Source organism: Phycomyces blakesleeanus (genome assembly GCF_001638985.1).
Source record: "Phycomyces blakesleeanus NRRL 1555(-) unplaced genomic scaffold PHYBLscaffold_16, whole genome shotgun sequence".
Lineage (NCBI taxonomy): Eukaryota > Fungi > Mucoromycota > Mucoromycetes > Mucorales > Phycomycetaceae > Phycomyces > Phycomyces blakesleeanus.
Genome location: NW_017265149.1, coordinates 961,965 through 989,673, shown reverse-complemented (window position 1 = coordinate 989,673; position 27,709 = coordinate 961,965). Strand labels below are relative to the sequence as shown.

General features: G+C 34.5%; 7 protein-coding genes across 7 annotated transcripts; 4 read left to right on the top strand and 3 right to left on the bottom strand.

The window, feature by feature from the left end:
• Positions 1-921: 921 nt before the first annotated feature.
• Positions 922-1,514, top strand: PHYBLDRAFT_114730 (hypothetical protein; the record flags this gene model as incomplete). The annotated part of the gene is made up of 3 exons (XM_018428410.1): positions 922-1,026; positions 1,213-1,307; positions 1,373-1,514. Coding segments are annotated over 3 exons (342 nt in total), but the record flags the coding sequence as incomplete, so codon positions are not given.
• A 179-nt stretch (positions 1,515-1,693) lies between these two features.
• On the bottom strand, positions 1,694-3,323 carry PHYBLDRAFT_134881 (hypothetical protein). Its single transcript, XM_018429680.1, has 5 exons — positions 3,132-3,323; positions 2,737-2,858; positions 2,614-2,624; positions 2,235-2,400; positions 1,694-2,143 (listed from the first exon to the last, which is right to left on the bottom strand). The coding sequence occupies exons 1-5, from the start codon at positions 3,204-3,206 to the stop codon at positions 1,906-1,908; spliced, it is 612 nt and encodes a 203-aa protein (XP_018289412.1). The 5' UTR covers positions 3,207-3,323; the 3' UTR covers positions 1,694-1,905.
• A 927-nt stretch (positions 3,324-4,250) lies between these two features.
• On the bottom strand, positions 4,251-5,427 carry PHYBLDRAFT_126109 (hypothetical protein). Its single transcript, XM_018429081.1, has 3 exons — positions 5,255-5,427; positions 4,644-5,188; positions 4,251-4,569 (listed from the first exon to the last, which is right to left on the bottom strand). Exons 1-3 carry the CDS (start codon positions 5,378-5,380, stop codon positions 4,446-4,448), a joined length of 795 nt encoding a protein of 264 aa, XP_018289411.1. The 5' UTR covers positions 5,381-5,427; the 3' UTR covers positions 4,251-4,445.
• A 9,163-nt stretch (positions 5,428-14,590) lies between these two features.
• PbPdhPCa (PDH phosphatase) lies at positions 14,591-16,603 on the top strand (the record flags this gene model as incomplete). The annotated part of the gene is made up of 4 exons (XM_018438593.1): positions 14,591-14,954; positions 15,053-15,400; positions 15,528-15,695; positions 15,827-16,603. 4 exons carry the CDS (start codon positions 14,591-14,593, stop codon positions 16,462-16,464), a joined length of 1,518 nt encoding a protein of 505 aa, XP_018289410.1. The 3' UTR covers positions 16,465-16,603.
• Positions 16,604-19,518: 2,915 nt separating this feature from the next.
• PHYBLDRAFT_74916 (hypothetical protein) lies at positions 19,519-21,007 on the top strand (the record flags this gene model as incomplete). Its single annotated transcript, XM_018443040.1, has 4 exons — positions 19,519-19,686; positions 19,714-20,190; positions 20,368-20,606; positions 20,714-21,007. The coding sequence occupies 4 exons, from the start codon at positions 19,519-19,521 to the stop codon at positions 20,889-20,891; spliced, it is 1,062 nt and encodes a 353-aa protein (XP_018289409.1). The 3' UTR covers positions 20,892-21,007.
• A 131-nt stretch (positions 21,008-21,138) lies between these two features.
• On the bottom strand, positions 21,139-22,189 carry PHYBLDRAFT_57424 (hypothetical protein; the record flags this gene model as incomplete). The annotated part of the gene is made up of 5 exons (XM_018440239.1): positions 21,139-21,188; positions 21,302-21,413; positions 21,530-21,750; positions 21,915-22,002; positions 22,073-22,189. 5 exons carry the CDS (start codon positions 22,187-22,189, stop codon positions 21,139-21,141), a joined length of 588 nt encoding a protein of 195 aa, XP_018289481.1.
• A 4,210-nt stretch (positions 22,190-26,399) lies between these two features.
• On the top strand, positions 26,400-27,621 carry PHYBLDRAFT_134873 (hypothetical protein; the record flags this gene model as incomplete). Its single annotated transcript, XM_018429679.1, has 3 exons — positions 26,400-26,995; positions 27,086-27,142; positions 27,221-27,621. 3 exons carry the CDS (start codon positions 26,400-26,402, stop codon positions 27,525-27,527), a joined length of 960 nt encoding a protein of 319 aa, XP_018289408.1. The 3' UTR covers positions 27,528-27,621.
• Positions 27,622-27,709: the final 88 nt, after the last annotated feature.

Below are 27,709 nucleotides of genomic sequence, written 5' to 3'. Positions count from 1 at the left end.
TTATGAATTATAACAACTATTTCTTTTTTTTTAAAAAAAAAAAGTATTTAATCAATAAAACACTTGATATTAAAATAAACTTATCTTGTTAATCATATATATATATATATATACTCTTTATGATGTATTTATTTGAATGAAACTATAAGAGCTCAAGACAAACAGTTACCGAAAGTCTATTATCATTTTCCATTACAATTAACCCAAGAATTGATTATCTATTTGAAATCAACAAAAAAAAAAGAGTAATGATTACTATGGTATTACTTTTTTTATTTTATTTTATTTTCTTTCATTTGCTTAATAGAAATTCTTCCAGAATAAGCTCTTTGGTCTTCTTTCTTTTACAGGCGTTTCAAATCATTTGAAATTTCTTGCGCATATGATGCCATACATCAAACAAATATTAAGCCAAAAAAAGTAATATATGTAAAGTCTCAAATAAAAATACAAAAAATATATATATATTACACACACACAGGGATTAATGTCGGAGTTGAAAAGCTGTCAAAGGGGTGAAGGATGTTGTGTGTGTGTGTGTGTGTGTGTTTGTATAGTATACTTTTGGCTATTTAAAATTCATCTATAAGAAACCTTGTTTATTCTATTCAATGTTTACCGCACGAATCGCCTCACGCTTAATACTCCCAGTCATCACTCGCCGATCCCTTTCGACAGTGGCCACAAGACGCATAGGAGTAGCTGCTGTTATTCCTACCGCACCTGCACGTCTCATGCAATCATTTGGATCTATTCAGCGAACCTACAGCACACAATATCACATTGCGTGAGTTTATTTTATTTGATTGCAAAAGGCTAAAAAGAAGTAGAAGAAGAAAGAGTGAATGCCATGCCTGTCGACTCATATTTATCGTTTCTCAAAATAATAACAATAATAATATTGTCAGTGATCTTTCCCCTGAAGATTACCATAAAGCAGCTGACAAGACATTTGATTTGATGGTTGAACGATTGGAAGCTATTGGTGATGAGATTGACATGGACGCATACGATGTTGAATATTCTGTAAGTATAGACTATCTTTCTACAAGAAAGAAGAAAATGGATATATTAGAGTAGTTGATTGAATATTCATTTATTTTATGTGGATAAATAAACAAATAGACAAAACGTACATACATACATATATATATATATATATATGTAATGAATGAATTTATGAATTTATGAATTAATTAATTAATATTATAGCAAGGTGTAATGACATTGAAACTTGGTGAAAAGGGTACATATGTATTGAACAAACAGCCTCCAAACCGTCAAATCTGGTTCTCTTCCCCCAAAAGGTACCAAGCAAGAAGATTATTAACATGAGCTAACAAATTAACCAACACAAAATTTTCTTATCTAGTGGACCCAAGAGATTTGACTATGATGTTGAGTCAGGAAAGTGGTTCTATAGTCGTGACAACCACACTCTGGATGAATTATTCAATGAAGAATTGTCAGACGCACTGGAACAAAAGGTCGACTTGTTTGGAGAAGAACAATAGTCGTAGTAGTAATTATAATAATAAAAAGGCGTATTGAATTTCGCTATTTCTAGACTATAACCCATACATCTCTTTATCTATATTTATTTATTTTTCGTATATTTCTACTTGCTTATTATCTGTACACACAGATATATGCATATGCATATACAGAGAAAGAGAGAACACATTAATCCTCTGCCTTTTGATAAAAGTACATTTATTATATTTGGTTGGTTGGTTGATTGGTTGGTTGATTTTTTCGCTATGTGCGATATATATGTATTTTTGTTTCTTCTTTTATATATATTTACATATATATATATATATATATAAAGAAGAAGAAGAAGAATAAAACACAGGTAATAACTTTAGAAATTATCATCTCTTGTCTTGTCTTTTCTTTCTTTCTTTATCGTCCTTTACTACCATGTCCTCCTCCAATTCCTCCTCCTCCTCCGGTGTAGCTCTTCTTGTTGAGGTCAAAGGGAATGTACTTGTACTTGATCATGTGCTTGATCTGTCTTCTCATTGTGATACCAAATAGTATGATAAAGTATACCAACAAAATAGGCCAGAATACCGGGACGTCAAAGATACGGAAGAAACTGCAGACCAGTGCAATAACGGTCGCTTGAGTGACAGCATGCCTATTTACACACAGTAACCATTAGAAACAATGCTCATATATATATATATATATACACATTCACTCTCCCAAACAATAAATAAACAACTTACCAAAACTTAAATTCTGGTAATCTTCTAATAAATGGTTTGAATTCTTCGTCGGCTTTTGATGGCAAAGAAGGACCTTCTTCCATTTCTGTTTCCTGGTTGTCCATTTCCATTGAAGGTGTGATCTTTGGTGTCAAAAAGGCAAGGAACATGTTGAGAAGATAGATACCTATAAAATATGTATATATATTTGGTCAGTCCTTTATACATATATCTCTCTTTCTTTCTTGAACTTTTTTTTTTCAATTTCCAAACCCCCCTCCTCTCCCCCTTTCTCCTTTATTATATATATATAATTCCAACCAACCAATCAAACCAAATTAGAGAATAGAAATCGATAATAATTTATGTATGTATATATATTAAAGCCGCTAATACTTACCGAGAGCATAACTAGAATTAACAATAAAAATTAAAGGAACACATTCCTGTGAATTAGTAAAACTCCAAAAACCAAAACCAAAACCAAAAAAAAAAAAAATCAATAAAAGTATTATTTACTTACCAAATAATGTACCATCCCTCAGCAAGAACAATACGAATCATAAACAATGTTAACAAGATGCCTGTTCCAGTCCAACGTTGATAGACATAAGGTGTAGATCTATCCAAGAGTTGTTGCCACCTCTTTTTTTATTATTATTAATAAACAAACAAAGCAAGATAATTAACAAATAGTTGTACTGTTGTTATCCTTTTGTGTTCATCCATTTCCCAGACCTCATCTGTCCTCATCCCTCTCTAACATTGTCTCATTTCATTTCATGTATCATTTTGCATATCTATTGTTCTATTGTCCCAATATTTTCCTTTCTTGCTTTTTTTTTATTTAAAAAAGAAAGAAAGAAAGAAAGAAAGAAAGTAAAAGTGAATGAATTTAAAGTGATGTTTGTAGCTTACTCTCTCAAAGGCAGATTTCTGGACAAACAAATTATAGGCTGGTCCTTCGCCTGATTCTCCCATCATGTCGTCCATTGTATAGTTTGAAGATTAAGACTGTTTTTTTTTCTTAACAAAAAAAAAGGAATAGAGAAGTATGTATAATATATAGAGGGATATCAAAGATTGAAATCAAATAAAATCAAATAAAATCAAATAAAAGAAAGAAAGAGAAAGAGAGAAAAGTACAAAGTAAGAAATGGAAATTTGGTATTTCTGGATTTTGCCTATCAGTCCTATCGGTTTATCGGCTTGTACGCCTTTCCTTCCTTCCCTTCCCTTCCCTTCCCTTTCTTTGTATTATATTATATTATATTGTACTGTCTTTACTGTGTAGTGTATCCCTGTCCGCTTACCTATCTATCCTATACGTTTTAGTTCTATATATATATTTGTCTTTTGTCTGCTGTATTATTATTATTAATATTAATATTATTGGCTTGTATATTTGTCTGTCTGTAATTCGTCTGTCTGTGTGTAGCATTTCTGTCCCTTAATTTTTTCTTTTTTTGGATTATGAGTGGCTCCTATTTTTTTTTTAATTTTTTTTTTTTTTTTTTTGCTTGGCGGTCTTTTTCTATATATATATATATATATTTTAAATAGAATAAAATAAAATAAAAAGGCCCTACAGATACCACGTCATGCATTTTTGAGAAATTCGGATTAGTGACGTAGTGTGGTGCAGGTAGAATTAGCCACAGTCCAAAGTTGAGACAGGCAAATAATCTGTGACGTTTATTCCCATTTGTAGATTTAAAGAAAAGAGAAAAGAAGAGAAAAGGAGAAAAGGGGAAGGGGGATTGATAAAGAGCAAGGTTGAACCGACCAATGGGATTTTATTTTATTTTATTTTCAAAAAAAAAATTAGTTTCAATTCAATTAAATTCAATTCAAAATAAAAATTTATATATATATATATAATATTAATTAAAGGTAAAGAAGTTATGAGGAGTAAGGTGATTCAAGTGAATTGACTATAGGAGATAGATAATTGACTTGATTTACATATGTATATATATATATTTTCAATTGAATAATTTAAAAATAAGTCCAAAAAAAAACCACCACTACTAGATTGTATTATTACACTTCTTCTTCCTCTTCTTCTTCTTTCTTTATTTTATTGATATGATATGATATGATATACTTATACACTTATAGAAATACAAACAAATAAAAAAAATAAAACTCTTTTTACATCCCATTACTACCACCATCCTATAATTTCTTTTTTTCTTCTTTTTTTTTGTAGTATGGAGAACGCTGACAAGTTTAAGCAGTAGCCTTCCATGCAGAGTAGATTTGGAAGATAGAGGCAGCACCACCAAAGACACCGACCAATACATCAGGGAAGCTTGACTTTGCCAATGACCAGTGAACTGTCAAAGGAAGATATCTATTTGTGTGTATATATATAATTAGGTGATCAAGTCACAAAATCCTTAATATATTATCTATATTTATATTTACCCAGTGTTGATGCAGGCATTGATGAGCATCGAGTTTCTCTCGGCCTTGATGCTGGCCATCTCTGCTTCGGGATCTTCGTCCTGTTCGATATCTCCAGCCTTGACACGTTTCAAGAGACTGGTCTCGCGGGACTTGAGGCCGAGATACTGATCGGCAAGACGGCCGTACTCGAGCACGACATAGGCTGCCCAGAATCTGCAGCTCCACATGCCAATCAAATCAGTCTTTTGCTGGGAGATTGGAATGACCTGGTGGGCACCGAGCCAGTAGATGTGCTCGAGGGGGTAGTAGATAACGTTGCACCAGTTCTGCAGACGTTCGATTGTCAAGGCCACCGGGCTGGCTGGGGGGTTGTATTCGATGTGGTGCATATACTGGACCAAGGGCAACAGACCGTAGTAGCGCAACAGGATTCTAAAGTCACTGACAGGTGAAGCAAAGTTCTGGATGCGGTTGACCAGACTCAGGGCGCCCGATACTGATTTTACGGCAGGAGAGCGGAACTGGAGCCACCAGATGAGTACCTTGGACCAATATTGAATAAACTATATGACACAAAGAGATCAATGGACATTCCAACTTGATGACTCAACAAAAGTTAATTATTTTACCATGAGCACTTTGTCGGTGCCTCGAACAGAGTTCAGGAACCGGACGAGGTGGTCAAGTGTGGGGTTTGATGGACCGAGCAACTTTGCTATTGCGAGTGGGTTGAGAGGTGCCTTTACTGCTGACATTGTATTATAAGAAAGTAAGAAAAAAAAAGATTAATTAAACAAGGTGGGGTAATAAAAATAAAAATAATAATAATAAATAAAATAATGTAAGCGATAATCCTTTATTAAATATCACGTGAGAATTGTTTGGTTAAGTGAGCAAAGAAAAGAAGAAAAAAAAGGTGGATAAATAAAATAAGATCCATAATTATTTGAAACTGAAATTTGAAACATAATAATAATAATACTATTTTTTATTAGATAGGTAATGAAGTAGAATAATAAGATTTATATCATGTGATTAATGCCAATTAATGTACCTCACATTCCAATGAATTCAGATTGAGTTTCTTATTGACTATTTACCAGTAAATATTGTGATGGTTGTCATTGTATGAGGGGGTGAATTGAGAAGACACACACACACAAGAAAATAAAGGGAGTATTAAATAGATTAATGATAACAATTGACCCCCTCAAAAAAAAAAGGTATCAAAAGAATCTTTGTCAGGGTTCTTTATTTAATATACACTTTAAAAAAAAATTGAACCATTTGATTTGATTGACTCCTTGCATTCAAACATTCCTTCCTACTAAATCAAAATTCAATCAATCAAACAACAATTGACACCAATATTTATATATAAATATATTAATTAATTAATTAATTAATTACGAATCATCATTTGTTGGTTATTTTCTTTATTTTTATTGGTTACTTTCTTTACATTTTACAAATAAAAATAAAATAAAATAAAATATATATATATTTTTTTATATATAAATATAAAATAATAATGAGAAAAGAAAAGAAAAAATATATAGTAAAAAGAAGAATAAAATAAAAGAGTAAAAATATGTTACAATAAAATAAGAAATAAAGAGCTTTTTTTTTGTTTGTTTGTTTTGTTTTTCTTTAAGAAATATTTACAATTTTGGAATATAAAATAAAAATATAAAAATATAAAAGGGGGGAGAGAAAGAAATAAAAAAATAAAATAAAAAATTATATAAGAAATAAGAAATGAATGTTTTTTGTTTTTGAAAGTTAAAAAATTAAAAAATTAAAAAATTAAAAAAAAAAGGAGGAGGGGAGGAGGGGGGGGTACTGAAAAATAAAATAAAAAATAAATTGGTGCATGGGAGTTATATATGAATAAGTAAGTGTGAAAGGTTTGTTTGTTTGTTTGTTTGTTTGTTTTGATAGCCAAATATACACAGAGCACAAAGCAGATTTTGTGTGGACAAATGAATAACCAAAAAAATAATAATAAAAAAATGTTCCTTTGAGTTTGTTTAAATTTCTTCAATGGTTGACATTTCCGAAAGATACTGTGAACAAATGTAGGAAGGTGGAAGATCAGGTGCAAAATCCATTGTGGTTGGACTGACAGGAAAAATAGCATTGTCACTAAAGAAAAGAAAAATAAAAATTAGTTAGGTTAGGTTAGGTTTAGTTAAGATACACTACACTACAATACAATACAATAATACTAGATACATGAAAATTTTATACTTACATATTCTCACAGAGAAACACGTCACTGGCAAGGGGACCAAACATCTCTTCCTTTATTGGGTCAGGCTGTCCAAAGTATCCAAAATGAGCAAAGTAACCGAGTGCTTGGTGATGATGATTATTGTAGGCATTGCTGTTGTTGTTATGAGAAGCAGTACTAGTACTAGTAGTAGTACTAGAAGTAGCAGCAGTAGTAAGAGTAGTAGCAGCAGAATTGTTGTTGTTGTTGTTGTTGGTATTTTGATGACGATGATTATGGTTGTGGCTATCAATTTCCATACTCTCAAAGCAATCAAATCCTCCAGTCTGATCCGGTGTGCTGGCCTCGCTAGGACTTTCGGTATCTTCACTGTGTGCAGGACTAGACGGAACTGGACAATCCACAAAAGAAGAAGACAGAGATGATGCCGGAGATGGAGGCAAGACTACATTCATACCACCCCTTGCATCAGGAATAAGGGCCAGAGGTCCCAAAGGAGGAGATGAAGAAGAAGAAGGTGGGCTGCAGGTCTCATTGAATGGAATCACCACACTAGACAATACTGGCGATGGATACCCACTGCTACTACTGATAGATGCATGTGTCTGACTAGTTTGACCATTGTTTTTACTAGTACTATGAACAGTATTGGTATTGGTATTTTTGGTGTCAAGTGCAGTGGCAGTGGCAGTGGCAGTGGCAGTGGCAGTGGCAGTGGTAGTAAGAGTGAGATTGTGTTTGTTTTTCTTGTGTTTGTTTGTAGTTGTACTAGCACCACTGGTACTACTGGCAACAGTAGTGGTAGCAGTCATAGTGTGTGCGTGTGTGTTTGGATTTGGATTTGGATTTGGATTTGTGTTTGTGTTTGTGTTTGTGTTTGTGTTTGTGTTTGTGGTAACGCCCTCATCGTCGTCGTCGTCGCTGCCTGAATCACAATGCATGGCTGCTGCCAAACGCCGGCTCTTCCATTGGGCGACATAACGCCAGGTGACTGCACTCAGGAGTTTTGCAGTCTTACCTGCACCGAGAGACATGTAACACGATGGACACCGGAAAGTTTCTTCGAGTTCGGTATGGTTGAGTGCCAGACATTCGACATGTAGCCAAGAAGAACAATCATCACATTGGACCATCGATCCAAATTCCTCATGGGGGGTGTTGCAGATGCATTGTACCAGACTGCCGTTACCATTCATATTAGTACCATTAGCACCATTAACACTAATTCCATTGCTACCATTACGATTGATATTTAACGGCAGGCGTGGTCCATGTGGTAAGGATAATGATAATGATAAAGACAATGATGTTGATGGCGATGTAGATGTAGGTGCAGACGCAGACAGGGATGCAGATCCATGTACAGGTACATGCACAGATGAAGAAGAGGATGTTGAAGAAGAGGATGATGTTTTGGTTTTTGTTGTTGATGCTGATAATGATGCTGATAATGATGATGATAATGATGCTGATGATGATGCTGCTGCTGCTGCTGCTGCTGCTGAACGGGCTGCTGCTAAACGAGCTGCTGATAAAGTGCTTGATTTTCTGTTCTTTCTTTTCAGTTCTTCAGCCCAATCGAGAGATTTACGAGTAGGTCGCTGATGACGCTTGGTACGTATCCTGTCTTCGGGTTTCTTGATAGGAGAGCGAGAATTCGAATTCAAGGTTGGAGTCGTGGTCGTGGTAGAGGTAGAGGTCGTGGATGAAGTCGAGGGATGAGAATTGGAATGAGAGGTGGCAGATTCGTCGTCGTACAAGAAACATTTGGGTTTCGACGGTCGACCTGGTCGGCGGCGATCGAGGCCTCGGGTTACCGTATAAGGTGAGGTGGTTGATTCTGTTCTTTGACCGACAAGCACTAAAAAAATTTATATATACAATATAAAATAATACAATACAATACAATACAATATAAAATAAAATAAAATAAAGATATAGACATATATAATAGACAGAGCCAAAGATAAAGATAAAAGTCAAATATGAAAAAAAAAAGATAAAAGATAAAATATGATTAATATGATGTGAGCACACAAATAGCCAATTAGCTTTTATTTTTATTTATTTATTTATTTACCTTTTTGTTCTTGGATTTGAGATTGATGTACGTCTCCTGCTGATACTCCTGCTGTTGTTGTTGTTGTTGTTGCTGCTGCTGCTGCTGCTGATACTCCTGCTGCTGCTGCTGCTGCTGCTGATGATAATGATGCTGATGTTGATGCTAATGCTAATGCAGATGCAGATGATATTGATGAAGAAGAAGATGATGATAATGATAATAAATTATCCATATCAATATCCATTGCTTTGGATTGACCTATGGATGATGACAATGCCATTGACTTTGATTTTAGCCGACTTTCCATTTCGGAGGGTGCATGTACGAGTGCTTCGATCCAGACTGCGCCCTGGTAACCTATGGCTTGGTGAGAGGACATGGCGTGACTTTGATCTGAGACGGTGATCTGGATAGCATCTGATTCCATGTCAACCTGACAGCCTTCAATTGCCACAAGAGCCAGATAATCTTTCAATAAACGCAAATTACGCAATCTTGGAGTATTTTCTGTCTTGTTGATGGTATTTTGATTGGAATTGGAATTGTCGTTGTTATTGTCATTCAAATCAGAATTGGAGGAGTTTTCATTATCATTATCATTAATATTAGCATTTGAACCTGAGTTGGCAGTTGAAGTAGAGCTAGGAGTGGAACTAGTAGTGGAAGTGGCAGGAAGAGGAGTGTGAGGAGAAACGGTTGGCCAATCAGCGGACGACAGGTGGGCGGCGGCATCAGTAACGGCAACGGTACTGGTAGCAGTAGCAGTAGCATTAGGAGTAGCAGTAACAGTAGCAATTGTAGCATCAGTGTCATTATCATTATCATTATCATTATCGACAGCAAAAGTGGTAGGGCAGGTGGTGGCGGTGAGAGCAGCGGAGGCAAGACCGGAAGAGATATTTTGTTGATCTGACGTTTTGGTTGTGGGTGTGGGTGTGGGTGTGGTTGATTTTGAGGTTGGTTGTAATGCTGGTGTGTGTGAAGGTACAGGTTGGTTTGAGTGCGGAGATGTTGTGACGTGGGTTGTTGAGCTGGGAACGGTTAGAGTGGCCATTGCTGCTGACAATCGCTGTCTGAGCTTGGCAGCCAGTGGACTCACGTCATGTTTGGTGTGGGTTACGACGGATAGAGTATCGTTCTTAGGATTCTTCTTTTTGGTAGTAAGGCTATTATTATTGTTGCTATTCTTGGGAATGTCCGCAGAAGTGATAGGTTGGGTTGGCGGTGAGTGAGATTTGAGGGCAATACGGAATGTTTTTTTGTTGGACACAGGGGTAGATGTTGCCTTGCTGATTCTTGTAGTGCGGGCGCTTTGACCGATGATAGAACCATTTGATTGAATACTGTTTTGTGGTCTACACATAATATAGCAACAAAGCAAAGAAGATATAATATAATATAAAAATAGATATATTTTATATCAAAATATATTAAAAGTATATATATATATATATAAAATAAAGAGAAAGAGAGAGTGAGTGAAAGAGAGAGAGAAAGAGTGAAAGAGAGTGAGGCAAAACAATGAATAAGAAAGAAAGTGTGTGTGAGAGAGAGAGAGGGAGAAAGGGAGAAAGAGTGAAGGAGATTGTAAAAGGACAAGTATGTGTATTATATTTATATATATTTATATATATTATATATATAAATATATTTAAAGAGAGAGAAAGAGAGAGAAAATATGTAAGTAAGAAAAAAAAATATGTCAAGTATGTTTAATGTTGTTCTTTTGTGTAGAAAGTAATGTCATTGTATTGTATTGTATTGTATTGTATTGTGTTTTATTGCAGTACAGTGCAGTGCAGTACAGTGCAATAGAGCACATTGTGGTGTAGTGCACTGTGGTGTAGTATAGTGTGGTGTAGTGTAGATTGGTGTGGTGTAGATTGGTATGGTATGGCATGGTATGGTATGGTATGGTATAGATTGGTGTAGATTGGTGTAGTGTATCGTTGGACAGGTGAATCATAAAAAATAATAATATAATATAAAATAAAGTAAAATAAAATAAAATAAAAATGAAGCTTACAATGGCGATTTCATCGTAGTTGACAAGACACAAGAGTAGCAACAACAATAATAATAATAGCAATGATAAAGGCTTTGATATTATTATTATCCTTCTTCTTCTTCTTATTCTTCTTATTCGTCTTATTAATATAAAGGCTGTCTGTTGTGCGTTGGTTGCTTTATAAAATAAACTTGATTGATTTGATTTTGATTTGATTTTGATTTGATTTTGATTTTCCTTGTTGCTTTGGTAATCAATATATTTTTATATATATATAAATATATAAATGTGTATTTATATATAATAGTAATTTAAGTGTAAAATGGAGAGAATAAATCAATCGAGATAATAATAAAAAAAAGTATAATATATATATATATATATAGTATCTATAGCAACAAAATAAATATATAAATATAAAGAAGATATAAAAGAATTAAAGAATAAAAAAAAAAGAATAAAAAAAAAAGAAAAGAAGAAGGAAAGAAAGAAAGAGTAACAAATGAAGTAAGAAAGAAAGAAGAAAAAAAAACAAAAAGCAGTGACGGTTTGAGCTTAAACTCAAATGGTTACCAAGGCAACCGAATTATATATATATATATATAAAATATTTTTTTATATATATAAAGTTAAAGATAGAGAGAGAGAATTATTACTAAATAAAATAAATGAATAAAGATGTATATATCTGAATAAATTATATATATATTACACAATGTATACATTCAATATAGGCTTTTATATAGGTAATTTTGGAACTCTTTGTCTTTGTCTTTGTCTTTATGTCTCTATATTTTTTTTTAGATTAAATCTCTTTGTCTCTTCTATTTATGTATTTATTCTTTGTTATTATTTTATTCTTTTGGATTTACTTGCTTAATTATTTTTGTTGTTGTTTTTTGTTGTTTTTTGCCTAACAAAAAAAAAGAATGCATGTTGACTGTCTGGGTTGATATTTAATACACACACATATTCCTTGATTTTCTTTTTCTTTCCATTTTGACTTTGATTTTGATTTTTATATATATTTATATATTTGAAATTAAAATTGAAACAAATTGAATTAAGGAACATATATATATATACATATATATAAAATGATTGAAGCATATTGAAACATGATATATTTGATTAAGAAACATATTAAAATGAATTGAATCAAATTGAAGATATATATATATATATATCAGCCACTTTAAACAATAATACAAATAAATTTATTTATGTGTGTATTTGTTTCATTAACAACCCGCTCTATATTTATATATTTATTTTTATTTTGTGACCGAATAAAGTTTCGGTACAAAAATTGATCTTATCCGACTACCAAACCGTCCCTAGCAACTCTCCTCCTCCTCCTCCCCCCAAAAAAAAATAAATAAATTACAGATATATTAGAACACCGATATATATATATATATATAATATAAAAAAAAAAGAAGTTGTATCCCAAAAAAAACACACACACTACATGTTACACTTTACACACTTTACATATTTTACACTATACCAGATACATAACAACACAACACAACAGTACAGTTCAGTTCAGTTCAGTTCAGTGCAGTGCAGTGCAGTGCAGTGCAGTGCAGTACAGTACGATAACTTAATACGCAATTCTTTATTTTATTTTTCCCACAAATTGAAACATATTGTGTCTTTAAATGACGTCATATTGTGCTCACCTAAAAAAAACCCGGTCTTTCTTTCTTTTTTATTTTAATTTTATTTATATAATACTCTATTCTTTAATAGCTTTAGTCAATTAGTCAATCAATCAATTAGTCGATTAGTCGATTAGTCGATTAGTTGATTAGTTGATTAGGTCTTGTACACATTGATATACAGTATATTATATTATTATTATTTTTATTAAATAATAGTATATGTATATGTATATGTTCAAGTAAGTAAAGAAGTATTAAAGTATTGAAACATATTTGTATAAAATGTATATATATAAAGAAAGAAAAAAAGATTCCAGAAGGTTGGACACATATATATATAAATTAAATGAGACCTGCTGATGTTTTGATATTCATGCAGACATTCTGATAGGCAGCCTTATTATAATATATGTATATGCGATGTATGTATCAATATATGTATGTAATTTGTATCTATGTAATCTGTATCTATAACAACAAGACAACAATTTTATTATTTATTTATTTATACAGATCTATTCACACACTCAACAATGTACAATGTACAATGTATCAATGTACAATGTATCAATATAAAGTTACTAAAACAATAATTATAATAATAATAATGGCCTAGTCAATTGTATCATCCAATCAAAGATATGTATCTGTTGTGTGCACCCGGATGTTAGTATCATTCTAAGCACAAAAGAGTACATCAATCAAAAGTACATAAACACACTCACACATAAACCTTCTTTTCTTTTTATATATATTATATTATGTATATATAAAATAATCTGTGGAGCACAAAAATCAGGAGACCTTTTTTTCTTCTTCTTCTTCCTCTTCTATTAACAGTTCAACACCAAAATAAAAAGCAATACTATTAAGAACCACTTTAGAAAACATAGAGATTTAAAGATAAAATAAGGACTAAAATGGAAATAATACATTTCTTGATTAAAAATAAAAATAAAAAATAAAATAAAGTCAAAAGTTTATCTACTTATCTCTTACATGTTATTCTAAAATAACAACAACAATAATTACGCCAATACTAATATCAAAATTACTACAAGTCAAATACAAGGTTAATAACAAGGTTAATACAGGTACTATATACATCAATACATTTATACCTTATTCAAGTGTCATGCCAAGCCAAGCCATTTTCATTTTCATCAAATTAATTATACACACACACACCAAGAGAGAGAAAGGGAGAAAGTCTGGACATCTACAAATGTAGTGCTTCCAGAAAACATTCAGCCAATAGAAAATAATCTCGGATCTTCAGATAAAAGTAGTTTTATCGATTGGCTTTAATGCAAATTACACTGGCCTATTGACTTTTGTGTGCCTGAGAGTAAATTTTTCTTCTTCTGCTTTATTCTCCTTTCCTTTCTTTCGGTATTTCATCTTAAAGACGTCTACAAAAGAATAACAATAGGGACACAAATGATTATAAGAGTGAATCTCATCAATCTTTTGAAACTAAAAAAAAGGGGGAAATTAAACCACAAAAGGATCAAACCAAGGCTTTATATCAAATTATCGGTTGCAACACTTCAAGCCAAATAATATTAATCATCTATTTATCCCAACCAACCCTCTTCAAAATTGACATACAATCTTCAATTTCTGTTAATAAACATATATTAGCTATATCAAATAATAACCATCATTGAGACCTTTATATAGTATACCAATCCTAAACTAAAAGAACAAGAAAAATGGCAATTGATAGGGCGAGGGTGGAGGAGGAGGAGTGAGAGGGGGTTTAACTTCAAAGTTGTACTCCGTAAGCATCAAACATACCTAAAAAAGGATAGAAAAGCGATGATTTCAATGGGTGGAGTAGAGTGGGGTGGGTAAGACAGACACACACACACACACACGTTGTGAGAGAGAGAGAGAGAAAGGGAGAAAGGGAGAAAGGGAGGGAGATTTTTGTTTGGGTGGCGTAAGAAAAAATTAGGGAATAAAGATGCCCTTTCTTTGTCCATTAGACACATGCCGATTCCACTTCGCGCTGCAGTTACCACAGCCACCACACTAGGCCTTTCTGGTGTGGGCTACATCGTCTACAAACAACAGCAAGACCTGTTTGAACAGAAACAGCAAGAACTACTCAAAAAAGAACAAGTCCAGGCTCCTGTAATCGACCATTATGCAAACAGAGACACTCGTCCTTACACCCTCTTGTCTCCCGAGACCATCAACGAACGTCTCAGGGCCGACCAGTTTGTCACCCGCACCCCACTAGACCGCGTCAAGGCAGTATACACCAGTCAAGTCGCCTCAAACAACCCTGTCGAAGACAACTATAGTGTTAACTTGGTTGGAACCCAGGGTTTGATTGCTGGTGTTTATGATGGTTAGTTTCTTTAATAATAGCAGCAATACATTCATATACATACTCACCCAATTCTAAATTAAATATCTGTATCTGTATCTGTATCTGCAAACAAAAAGGCCATATTGGTCCTGACTGCTCAAGAATGATAAAAACACAGTTGCCAAAGTACGTCGCCCGTCAACTAGACTCAGACAAACCAGAAACCCCAGAGGCCGTAGAATCAACTCTCTCGAAGGCCTTTGTCACCCTTGACGACGACATCCAACAACGCTTTTATGCCTTATTCCCAAAGAACGTCAACCGCTCAAATGAAAAGGACATTCGAGACGCAGTCAGTCGTCACCCTAACCCCGCCGCCGCTGAATTGTACATTCGTGAAGCAATCACTGGCTCATGTGCATGTGCTGTTTATTTGGATGGAGATGATCTCTATGCTGCAAATACCGGTGATTCTCGTGTCGTAGGCAAGGTTTTTCTTAATATTTGTTTCTTTATTTTGCGTATATATATATATACGTGTGTGTGTATGTGTGTGTCTGCGTAGATCTAGTAATAATCAATAGATGTGTATGTATATAACTTGTTTTGTAGTCGTTAGACAGGAAAAAGATGGATCTTGGACTGGGCGTAGAATAGTCGAGGAACAATCGCCTGCTCATCCAGACTGGAAGGCATACATGATATCTCAGCACCCTGCTAATGAGGCTGAAGATATTGTTAAGAGAAAGCGCATCTTTGGTCTGATTGCTGTTGGAGGATGTAAGTTCAGAAGAAGAAGAAAAAGAGATATAATGCCCAAAAGTCCTATCTAGCTACTACCAACACGTACAAAATAAATAAATAAATCAAACACACACACACACACATACTTACTCATCTATATATTATAGCATTTGGTGATATTATGTACAAGGTTCCTGTTCCTTATCAAATGAAGGTCTTACCATTCATTCCATACGATATTTATCACACATTTGCCCGTTATCATCATCGTATTGTCGTGCATTACCATACTCCTCCTTACCTGTCCTCCAAACCACTCGTGACGCACCACAAGCTCACTCCTGAAGACAAGTACATCATCCTGGGTACCGATGGCCTGTGGGATGAACTCAGCTGGGATAATGTCCGTAGCTCGGATGGAGACCAGGTCGCGGCAGAGCTCATATCCACAAAGGGACCTGACGCCAATCCTGCAACACACATGATCAGACAGGCACTCTTGTTCGATGCAGTTTACAAGAACGTGCACATCAAAGCACCGGTCTCGAACCCAACCCTTGAACTCTCCAAACGCCTGACCCGTAAACCTTCTCGCAATTACCGCGATGACATTACTGTCACCGTAATCCAGCTGCAACCCCCGTCTCAGTCAGATAGTAGTAGTAGTATTAATGTAGAGGATCCAAGTTACGATCCAGCCGTAGGTAGATTAGAAGAGTGCAAGCCAGTTGATACAAGTGATGGTCGTATATTTACTCCAAAACCAACATCCTGGTTTTCTGGTTGGATATGGGCCCGTCTTTAATGGACAAACAATATATATATGTATGTATGTATGTAGAGAGTTTTCTCGCTGTAGCCCAGTAAACTATGTATTGGGAATATATATATATATATATATATATTGAAAATTAGTATAAAAAATAAATAGATATGTGAAGTACAGAGCCAGTAGTGAGAGCAAATTGGAATGGGATTTTTTTTGGAGTATGGTGAAGAGAGAAATATTTTTTTTTGTAATGAAAGATAGATCAATAGACTACCAAATGACCATTTCTTTATTTTTCACTTCTTTGAATCTAAAACAGACTTTACTGGCTGACAGTCCATTCAAATGCGAGTAAACTTCATAATATATACATATTTATATTTATTGGATTTATGGCACACAGAATATGTTTTTCATTATTCAAGGTTTATGTGATAATATACAAGCGCACAAAAGGCAAGAGAGAAAGAGACAAGGAATTTGAGAATGAGAGCTAAATAAGTGACGGAATTTATATTATTGGGAACATACAATAAAAAAAAATACAACCTTTTCGTTATTTTCTTATCTGTCAGAACATACTTGTCGAGGCCATTAGTTTCGATTTTTGTGTGGGTGTATTGAGAGATGTACGTATAACATTCCCAGTACAGTCAATAACCAACACCTTTTCTTCTTCAAAAATGATGTGATATTCTTGCCAATTCTCGAAGAGTATATATATAGCATTTGCATTTCTGCAATGCATGTCAGAAAAAAAAGTTAAACTGAACTAAGCTGAAATATATGCCCTGCACTATAGCTTTTGAAAGAAGCAATTTGAACTCATAGCAATGGATCCATATTCTACAAACTGTTTTAAAACAGGAGTTCATTTATCATTTACGTTCTTCAGCAACAAGTATTGGAGAATGTCATATTGGCACAATCTGCTGCTTATTTTGAAGTTTACATCAAAAACAGCATTAATATTAAATAAATGGACATTCACAAACTGACAGTGGTACTATAAGTTTGCCTTCAGAGCTACAACGCGGCTACCAAATCGTCTCTTTGTGTACAAAAGTCATATATTATTGTTGTATAATTTTTGGCGATTATCTGACTGACGTTATAAAGAAGGAGGTGCGCGCGGCACAAAATATAACACAGCTTAAGAGCATCCCACAGCGGTTTATCTAGCTAAATGTTTCAACCAATTTTTTCAATGATATTTAACGGATTCCTAAATTTAGCACTTCACTAAAATATTCAAGCAGTAAAAAAAAATGGGATTTTAGGCTTAGACAAACCGCTGTGAATACTCTTAGGAGCTTGTTTTTCAGTTCTTTTTTGTTTTACCTTCAGATTTAGTTTTCCTGGAAATTTCTTCGGAAAATCTCTCAGATAAGGTTCGTTTGATATTACGGTACAGAAAGGATGGTACCGAGGTATCCACGCCTTGGCAAAAAGTTTCTTACGGTGTTCTTTTTTTTTCGACGCATTCGCTTATTCTTTGCCAAATTTACAAATATGCCCTTTATTTCTGCTATTTATTTCTACTGATTATTTATTAACTCGCTAAGTATTTGGATTCCCTCTATCTTTATGCAGCTACTCTTATCAATTCGGTGAATATGAACTTGAGTATCAATTCCATCTGGTTTGTAGAAGAAGTACTACACTATTGTTGATTTTATCAATATATCTGAGTTTAAAGTACACAGATAAAAGCATTTTCTACTCTAAATCTGACAGGGTCCTTCCAAAAATGGCTATTAATTCAATATACGATATAAAAGGTACATAATGATCATATGTTCAAGACCTCTTGTGTATATAGCATGTATTTGATAATAATAATAATAATAATAATAATAACAGTAAGAATAAAGACAGTTTCAAATTGGCTTGGAGTGGTGGACCGTTGAAATAACAAGAGCAAATGATTATATAAAATAAAAATAAAAATGCAGAGGGTTTAACCTTTATATATATATATATATATATATTTGGATTAGAGCTGACTGGAGGCAGCTCCCCAAAACCTCAAAGTTAATCATAATAATAGTTGTTCTGTATTCATTTATTAAATACGATAGTTTTCACTGTGTGCAAAGGTAACTGCTCGGTACATAATATAATCACATTTAACATCAGGAAGGTGGTCATACTATTTTATGGATTACTAAGTCCACAAGAACTTTTGAGTGATTTTTGAGTATTTATGGTACCCTCCCCTCTTTTCAAATAATGACCGAGCTTCTGTCTCTTTACGGCTTGGAAATCAAGTCAGAATGCTGGACTTTTAATTAGACTAGTTTTCTGTTGGGAATGCGTTGATTTCTTGTTGTAAAGTAAGAAATATGACCCACAACAGCCATTACACTAATATTATTTTTCACTCTTTTATTCCCTTAATTCTTCTTCCCTTTCTTCTTCTTCTTATTTTTATACTCTGCAGAAAATCATACTTCGCAATTACCTTTTTCACTGACATTTTAAACTTTTATTCCCTGTATTTTGCTTTGAATACATTTTTGTATTTCCAAAAAGAAATTGTAACAATCGCCAGGATCAGTCAATTGTTTCATTTATTGCTCTTAAAAAAGAGCAGAATAAATATTGTCTCTACAAGCTTTCTTTAACTATTAAAGAAGCTTTTGAATGGTGTCAAATTTTGGCGGGACTTATTTTCCTTGTCATTATACCTGGTTTACTGAGAAACCAAATCTGATAACTCTTGACCAAAAAAAAAGACCCACCTTTATTATTTACCTTTACAAGAAGTTTATACATAAGCTAGAGAGAGAGAGAGAGAGAGAGAAAGTGCCGTGCATTAAGTTAGTATAGTGAGGTATAGCGTGGTATGATGTGGTGTGCAAAAGAACGTCCTGATGTTACTGAACTTAATCAAGTCACACAGCCTTACTGTACAACACTGATTGTGAGCTTTCTCACTAATGCATGCAATTTTGGGTCACATGACTTTTTATCTTTTTCCATCATCTTAATGTCGTTTTGTTTTTTATTTTATTTTTTAATTTCCTTTTATTTTTATTTTTCTCTCTCTCTTTTTAAAAGAAAAGAAAAAAAAAGAATCTTGTCATCATGGTCAACATCGGTATTGTCGGAATCGGACTCGTTGGTGCAGAGTTGGTTGCTCAGCTCAAGGCAACCTCCAACAAGCACCTCAAGGTGGTCGCTATGACTACCTCAAAGAAGATGGTCTTGTCTGACACCTCCTACGCTCCTTTGACCTACGCCAACGCCCAGGATGTCCTTACTCACGGACAGACTGCCCAGCTTGACGCGTTCGCTGCTTACCTCGCCAAGTCCCCCGAGCACGCTGTCATTGTTGACTGCACTGCCTCGGATGCCGTAGCCAAGCTCTACCCTTCGTGGTTGCAGTCTGGTGTTTCGGTTGTCACACCCAACAAGAAGGGTTTCTCGGGAGATCTTTCTCTTTACCGTGCCATCCAGGCCTCTGCCGCAAACCTCGGTAAGGGTGGAAAGACTCCCCTGGCTTTCCACGAATCCACTGTCGGTGCTGGCCTGCCTGTTCTTTCCACCCTTGCTGATCTGGTCAAGACCGGCGACAAGGTTATCTCGATTGAGGGTATCTTTTCCGGAACCTTGAGTTACCTCTTCAACAACTTCTCCTCCTTGTCTTCGACCACAGCCGCCCGTCCTTTCTCTGAGATCGTCAAGGTCGCCAAGGAACTTGGATACACCGAGCCTGATCCCAGAGACGATCTCAACGGTATGGATGTTGCCCGTAAGGTTAGTAACTATAATACATGTACATACATACACGCATATATGTGTATATATGTGGGATATAGAGCTGGATATATTTTTGGTTTTGACGTAATACAGGATATTATGCATTGAATTGAAATTAACACAAAAAGGAAATATATACATATACATATATCTATATTAATAATGATAATGTAGGTTACTATCTGTGGTCGTCTTGCTGGTCTTGATCTCGATCTTTCTACCCTTGAGATCCAGAACATTGTCCCCGAGCCCCTCCAAAAGGTTGCTACTGCTGAAGAGTTTATGGCCCAGTTGCCCAACTTTGATGGACATTTTCAAAAGTTGAATGAGGAGGCGAAGAAGGAGAACCAGGTCTTGCGTTGTGTTGGTTTGGTTGACATGAAGGGTGGAAAGAGTGGTGTCAAGTTGATCAAGTAAGTTTTGAAGAACATATTGATACGATAGAAATATTTTGAGCTGGTTTATATTATAAATCAGTTATTTATTTACTTTTATTTTATTTTTTGCTATAAATCAATAGGTACCCCGCCTCCCATCCTTTTGCCTCTCTCCAAGGTAGTGACAACATTATCAAGTTTACTACCGAGTACTTCCCCAACGGTCTTATCATTCAGGGCGCTGGTGCTGGTGCTGCTGTCACTGCCTATGGCATCTTCTCTGATTTGCTCAAGATCCAGGAACGTGTAGAAGGATATTAAAATATTTATTTATTTAATTTATTTATTTATACATACAAAAAAAATGTAAATCAATTTTTTGCTTTTGCTTTTATTCATATTGAACAATTGATCCAAGAAAATAACCATGCGTAGAGAAAAGAAAGTATTCATGGGTGGGTGTATTAGTAATATATATATATATATAAAATATAAAATTATAGACAGTAATAATAATAGTAGGGATATAGATAAAGATAACAAGCAGGCGGGTTATACTAGAAGTAAATTAGGTAATAATACATGCTCTTGAGTAATGGGACTTTTTCCCATTGTTAACTAAACGTACCAATAAAATACACACCCACACCCACACACAAAGGATAGAAGAAGAAGTATTATTGGTCAGACTCGGTTATTCATGTTTCCATTCTATTTGATTTTTTTTTTACCTGTCAGGGATACTCTGGCAGCTTGTTGAAAGCATTCGCGCACACCTCTATTGTGCTTGGCTGAGCATTCGAGGTATCGAACTGCATTAATCCGACGTGCCACCTCAAGGCCCTTTTTTATACAAACACAGCATGTGTCAATAGACTTTGCCAATCCCACGCCTTTCTCATATAACAAAAAGAAATGTATCCTATATGTCTTTTATATAGATGGCGTGTTTAACTAACCTGCTCATATAATACTGGAGTCGTGCTTGTCTTGGTATCTCTCAAATCACACTTTAGGGCCACAAGTACGATTTTTGCTTGTGGACAATGTTGCTGGATTTCGCTCAACCACCGATTTGCAATATTCTCGAGTGAATCCGGATTATCGATTGAGAAACACAGCATAATAACATGTGTATCTTTGTACGAGTGAGCTCTTAGCCGATCAAACTCCTCCTGACCTTTAATAATATAATATAATAAAATATAAAATAATAGGACAAGGTTTGTATTTTAAATATACACAATACAATATATTTGATGTTTTAATTTTTCTTTTCCTTTCTTTTCTTTATGTATATTTATGCTTAAATACAAGCGATAAATATATCGTTTAATATTTTACCTGCAGTATCCCACATTGACAACACAACATCTTCACCGTCTATAGTTAGTTCTTGAATATAATTTTCAAAAACTGTTGGTTCATAGCTCTAAAATACAGGCATAATTTATCAGTATTTTTTTTTGTTTTTTGTTTTTCAAATAGAAAAATAAGCTTACATGTGGAAATAATCCACTCATGAATACATTGAGAAGGGATGTTTTTCCGCACGCACCGTCTCCACAAATGACTACTTTACGTGGAATTGGTTTATTGAAATTTCCACAGAGACGCATAAAATAATTCTAGGCACACAAAGAGAGAGAGAGAAGGAAGAATAAAAGAAGTAAAGGGAAGGAAAAGGAAAAAGAGGATAAATTGAGAAGAAAAACAGGAAGAAGAAAGAAGAAAGTATAAGAAAGTATGAGTTGATGTATATTCCATTCTGTATTCTCAGTCAGGACACAACAATTCGGAGCAGGAAAATCACACCAGAAAGCTAAACACAATTGTCAGCTGTACGACAGATGAAAGAAAGAGGGTTTCAATATCTTTTAATTTTTTAATTTTAATTTTTTTTGAATTAAATATTGAATATCAATAGTAACGATACTGCTAACCATACTATAGACATATATCTGTCGCTCTATGTATATTATCTTTATAGCTTAGCCAATATTCTCTCTGAACGTGCGTTTACATATCCTGTTTAAACCGGGAAATCTTATACTAGATCTTTACCACATTTAATTAATGGTCTGTTTTCTATTAAATTGTCAATTACAGCTTTTGAAACAAGTGAATAAAATGAAAAAAAGTAAAGGGTTCAAAGCAACGCACACTTCTTGATCTAACATAATATACACATAACACTTAGACAACAACCAAAGGAATCAATAATATAAAAGTCCCCGTCAAATTTCAGGACAATCCTTCTGCGTTAACCATGCAGTCCCTATAATTAATAAATTTGTAGATCAAATCGATTTTCTAGTTTCCAGACGGTGCTACTTCTTTCTTACTAGTGCACTCAGATGCAGCCCCTCTTTATTCCCTTTCCCTTTACTTTTTTTTCTTTCTCCCTTGAGTGATGAGCTACTAAAATAGTGGCTGGCAAGTTATTTGAGGGTGAATACACTTTCTTTATTTTTATTTTTTTAAGAAGAAAGAAGAAAAACAAAGGTTAAAGTAATCTATAATATATGTAAAGATATACAAGCTTATCTATACTGCTAAAACCAGAAAGTAATATGTACATGATTTTATGTTCTTATTATGTACCAAAGTCAAACAGACTAGAATCTCATTACATGAATAAAAGCAACCTTGTTTTTAAAGACAATGCCAAGATTACCTATTATACATTATAGTAACATATATATATGTCATGTTTGTTAAAATACAAGTTAGATATGCTAACGGCATTAAATGGGTTGGAGGATACTCGTTTCAAAATAAAGAGGAGCATTTTCTTGGCAATTTTTTTTATATCAGATATTTTAATAGACATATGTAGATGAGATCATTGATCTTTCACACATAGACTGTGGGAATAACCAAAGAGGCTTTTATACGGAGAGCATAATGACATCTATATAAAGAAATGTGCGTATATATATATATATAAATTTATATTCTATTATTTTATTATTATTAACAAAACAGCTTCGCCAGAGCTTCCAAGTTGTTCAAGATGGGAACCAAGAGCGTATCATATACTTTCTTACTCTATTGAAAATAAAGATAATGACAAAGAAGAAGAAGAAGAAGACAAAACAGTTTAGTTGAGAAAATGGCAAGGTTTTTCTTTATAGATTAATCTGTAAATGTGCATACTATACCTTTCTGTAACGTATAACATTGTAGGATTCAGACAAGGCATTCGCTTGTAGTAATCTTGCATGCAGCTGACAAGGTCCATATCATTTTAATCCATGTCCATTATATATATCCTATCGAATAGACATTTCCTTATTTGTAAGAATATTGACAGCAACGTAATATCTTTAGTTTCCAAATACCATAATCGTGTCGACCTTGTACAGAATATTATTTACTCATTTGGAATCTCGAATAAAGAGGCGACATATTCAAAAGAAAAATTCATAAAAAAAAAGAGTAGATTTATATATCAAATACTGGTGTGATGTCAAGAAGTAGATCGACTGTTTTCTACATGAATTTATCAATAGACGTATGTCTTGTAGTTATTTATATACCATTCAAGATTAATGGGTTTATATATCTTGATTTAACGCATCAATGGTTAGAATATCTGATTCTTCGTTGTACTCAATTGTGGTTATAATCCACCGTATATATATATATGCTTATGTTTGTATTTATATTTATATATTTGGTCTACTTTTATTTGAACCCTAGTTCCGTCGCTGCTTCTTATTACTTCCACTGTTCCAAGGATCATCCATACTTGAAGTATCTTCAGCTGTCAAATGAGTCCACTTTGTACGACCTGCTAAACCAAAGTTCTTGACCTGCATAACCTTGGGTAACATTTCCTTGTTGCGTACTTCATCTACAGTAGGCGCTGAATAATCACGCTGAAGCACTTCACTTTCTGGATCCTATTTATACATACACAAATGTTAAGCCTACTTTTTCTTTCCTCCAAAAACAAACAAACAAACAAACAAATCAACTATACCTGGTAAAATGCACCCTTGTGATAATACTTTTGCATAAATGCATGCTGTCCCTTTTCTTTATCTCGAGTCTCTGCTGCTCTTGCAAGGTCTTCTTCCAACCGTTCAGATTCAGGAAGTGCTCGTCTTCGTTCCAATTCTTCTTGCTCTTTCTCACGTCTAATATATGTGTATGTGTATTTTCAAAATTGTCAGAATTAATGTCCAACACTAATACACCATCAAATATTACTTACGAAATGCGCTCTTCTCTATCTCGCTTTACACGAGTCAATTCTCTCACTTTCCAGGCCTCAAACTCAGCTTCTTCATCAAGACCATCTGTATCATCTACTGAATCTTCATAAACTGTCATGTCTTTATCCAAATCTAGCATAAACCACCCCCAAAAAATAATAATTAGTACACATATCTATACAATCTTAAGTATACTTATATATTCAACTTACCCTCTTCCTTTTCACGCTTCAACTCTTCTGCTAATAGATCATGGGATTGTTTTTTGCGTTCCTCAAGTTCTTCTTGGTATCTTCGCTCTCTATCTTCTGCCTCCTTTTTCAGCTTTTCTTGTTGTTTTACTGTCTCACGATGTGATCTACCATAAGACAAATAAATTAAATTATAGTATAATATTAGTTACTAGTAATTGTTTTGTATAGATATATATATATATATATATATATATAAATCGAACCTCGGTATAAACATTGGTTTTGGCATTGCTTTAACGGTCTCTTCTTCACTGTCCGTTTCGTACTCACTTGAGCTCTGTAAAGCATTAGAGTGGATCAGCACAATGGGATGTACGCATTCTATAAATGGCTTACGAACTTACCTCATCTTCTTCCTCTTCCTCTTCTTCCTCTTCTTCTTCCTCTGCCTTTATCCTAATAGCTTCGGCTTCTTCACGCTCACGTTGTTGTTGAAGTGCTTTTTGTTTCATTCGTAGTCGCTCTCTAGCCTTTTCTTCTTCACCACCTTCTTCATCACTTTTCTCTTCTTCCTCCTCCTTTATAGGCCGTCGTCTTCTTCGACCTTGATCATCTTGCTCTACTCCTGCTGCTGCTTCTTGAGCTTGTCGTAAACGTCGAAGTCTTCGATCGGATGCAACATCTTTCTCTGATATTTCAATTTGTTTTAATCCCGTCACAACTTCCTTTTGCGCAAATTGAACACTTGGTTGTTGTCTTTCTCTTCTATCTTTTCTTGGCTGTTGTTGCTGCTGTTGTTGCTGTTGTTGTTCCTCTTCTTCTTCCTCTTCTTCATCAGAATCTGATAGGTCATCGACATAATTCTCAGGAACTTGACCAGCACGATAACGTCTAGTTGGATTTGTAGGGCGTTGCTGTTTTGGCTGTGGACGTGATGCCATGATGTTTTATTCTTGTTCTTATTTTTTTGAAATGTGTGAGTATGAAATTAAAATATATAGATATATATTATGTATTTAAAGAAAAAGAAAAAAAACCTCAAAGTTGAACTTTCACTTCTATTCCCAAAAAAAAAGAAAGAAAATTCGACGTCATTGAGACACCGTCACGTGTAGAAGTCTATATCTTTGAGCATTGAAAGACAAATGAACAGGGTCAAGGATATTTTATGGCTTTTTTAAATGAAATATATGCCTATTGGTTTCAGAAGCTCTTTCCCCAAAAGTGTCTTTAAAGTCTGTACTGATCTAGGACACATATATTATTGGCCAAGAGCGGCGAATACCTGCCATCCAGATCTCTTAAAATACAGTCACAAACCAATCCTGACATTTGGTCTCCACAATGGACAACTTCTACCTTCTTTTTCCAAACGCGTTCAGTTGACACTTTATCTCTTATTTACGACCGATATGGGTGTCAAGAGGAATTCTTCGACAATCGACGAAAGCGCCACAGGCTCTCCAAAAACTAAAGCACAGAAGACCTCTACTGGACCCATTGATACTTCCCTGCCAAATAACAAAGTATTTCCAGAAAACTTTGATTTTCCCGAAAAACCCGAGGGCACTATCAAGATCTCCTCTTATAACGTCGCAAGTTTGAATGCAAGCATCAAAAAAGGATTCAACAAATATGTTGATGCCGAAGATGCAGATATCTTGTGCTTGCAGGAGACCAAAGTAAACTCCCCTGTGTCCACTGCTGTCAACGACAAGGTCTATAAGTATCGTTATTGGTCATATGAAGACAAAAAAGGCTACGGAGGAACTGCAATTTTCTCAAAGTACAAGCCTCTGTCTGTTACATACGGACTTCCTGGATATGAGGACAAGTCTCGTGGACGTGTTATCACAGCATCGTTCCCTTCATTTGTTATTATAGCATGCTATGTACTTAATGCAGGCGACAAACTTAAGTCTCTAGACGAACGCCGAGTTTTCAACTCTTACATGGAAAAGCATATCAGGGCATTGCAAAAAGACAATAAATCTGTCATCTGGTGTGGGTAAGTGCTCAATCATAACTACATAACCGAATTTAACAAACGAATGATGGATTATTTTATTCTTCTTCTTCTGTGTCTTTAAATATACAGTGATTTGAATGTTGCTCACACAGCCGACGATCTTGCGCGCCCAAAGACTAATGAAAGGTAGCTCTAATTAGTTTATAGCCATGGATATCCAAAAGTGGTTTGTTTATAAATATTATCTTTGGATCCACATTTCAGATCTGCTGGTTTCACAATTGAGGAGCGTACCGACTTTTCAAAAGTATTGGCTCCTTCCAGCGATAATATTCCTGGGCTTATTGATACCTGGCGCCATTTACATCCCGATACAAAGGGTCATTATACTTATTACTCGTATCGATTTGCATGCCGCGACAAGTTGCTAGGCTGGCGTCTTGATTACTTTGTTATCACACCTGATCTGCTTGACAAGGTGGTTTCCTGTGATATTCGCCATGAAGCATGGGGCGCAAGTGATCATGTTCCTCTTGTACTTGTTTTAAAAGATGTGAAAATGACAGAATAAGTTATTTATATTATCTTTCTCTTTCTCTTTCCTTCTTGTATTCTTTGTAATTTTTCTATGCATGCATCAATAAATCATAGATCCTTTTTTAATTATAATGGAGTATGCATAATTTTAATCTCCGTACACCCGAGCTTATCTGGGACGTAGTGTCTGACGTAGAGAAAATCACGTGACTGTAA

Coding starts and splice junctions, on each gene's coding strand:
- PHYBLDRAFT_134881 (XM_018429680.1), bottom strand. CDS start 3,206: ATGGACGACATGATGGGAGAATCAGGCGAAGGACCAGCCTATAATTTG. Junction 2,859..3,131: donor AGAAATCTGCCTTTGAGAGA/GTAAGCTACAAA, acceptor TAATAAAAAAAG/AGGTGGCAACAACTCTTGGA. Junction 2,144..2,234: donor TTACCAGAATTTAAGTTTTG/GTAAGTTGTTTA, acceptor GTGTGTAAATAG/GCATGCTGTCACTCAAGCGA.
- PHYBLDRAFT_126109 (XM_018429081.1), bottom strand. CDS start 5,380: ATGTCAGCAGTAAAGGCACCTCTCAACCCACTCGCAATAGCAAAGTTG. Junction 5,189..5,254: donor GCACCGACAAAGTGCTCATG/GTAAAATAATTA, acceptor TGTGTCATATAG/TTTATTCAATATTGGTCCAA. Junction 4,570..4,643: donor AATGCCTGCATCAACACTGG/GTAAATATAAAT, acceptor ACACACAAATAG/ATATCTTCCTTTGACAGTTC.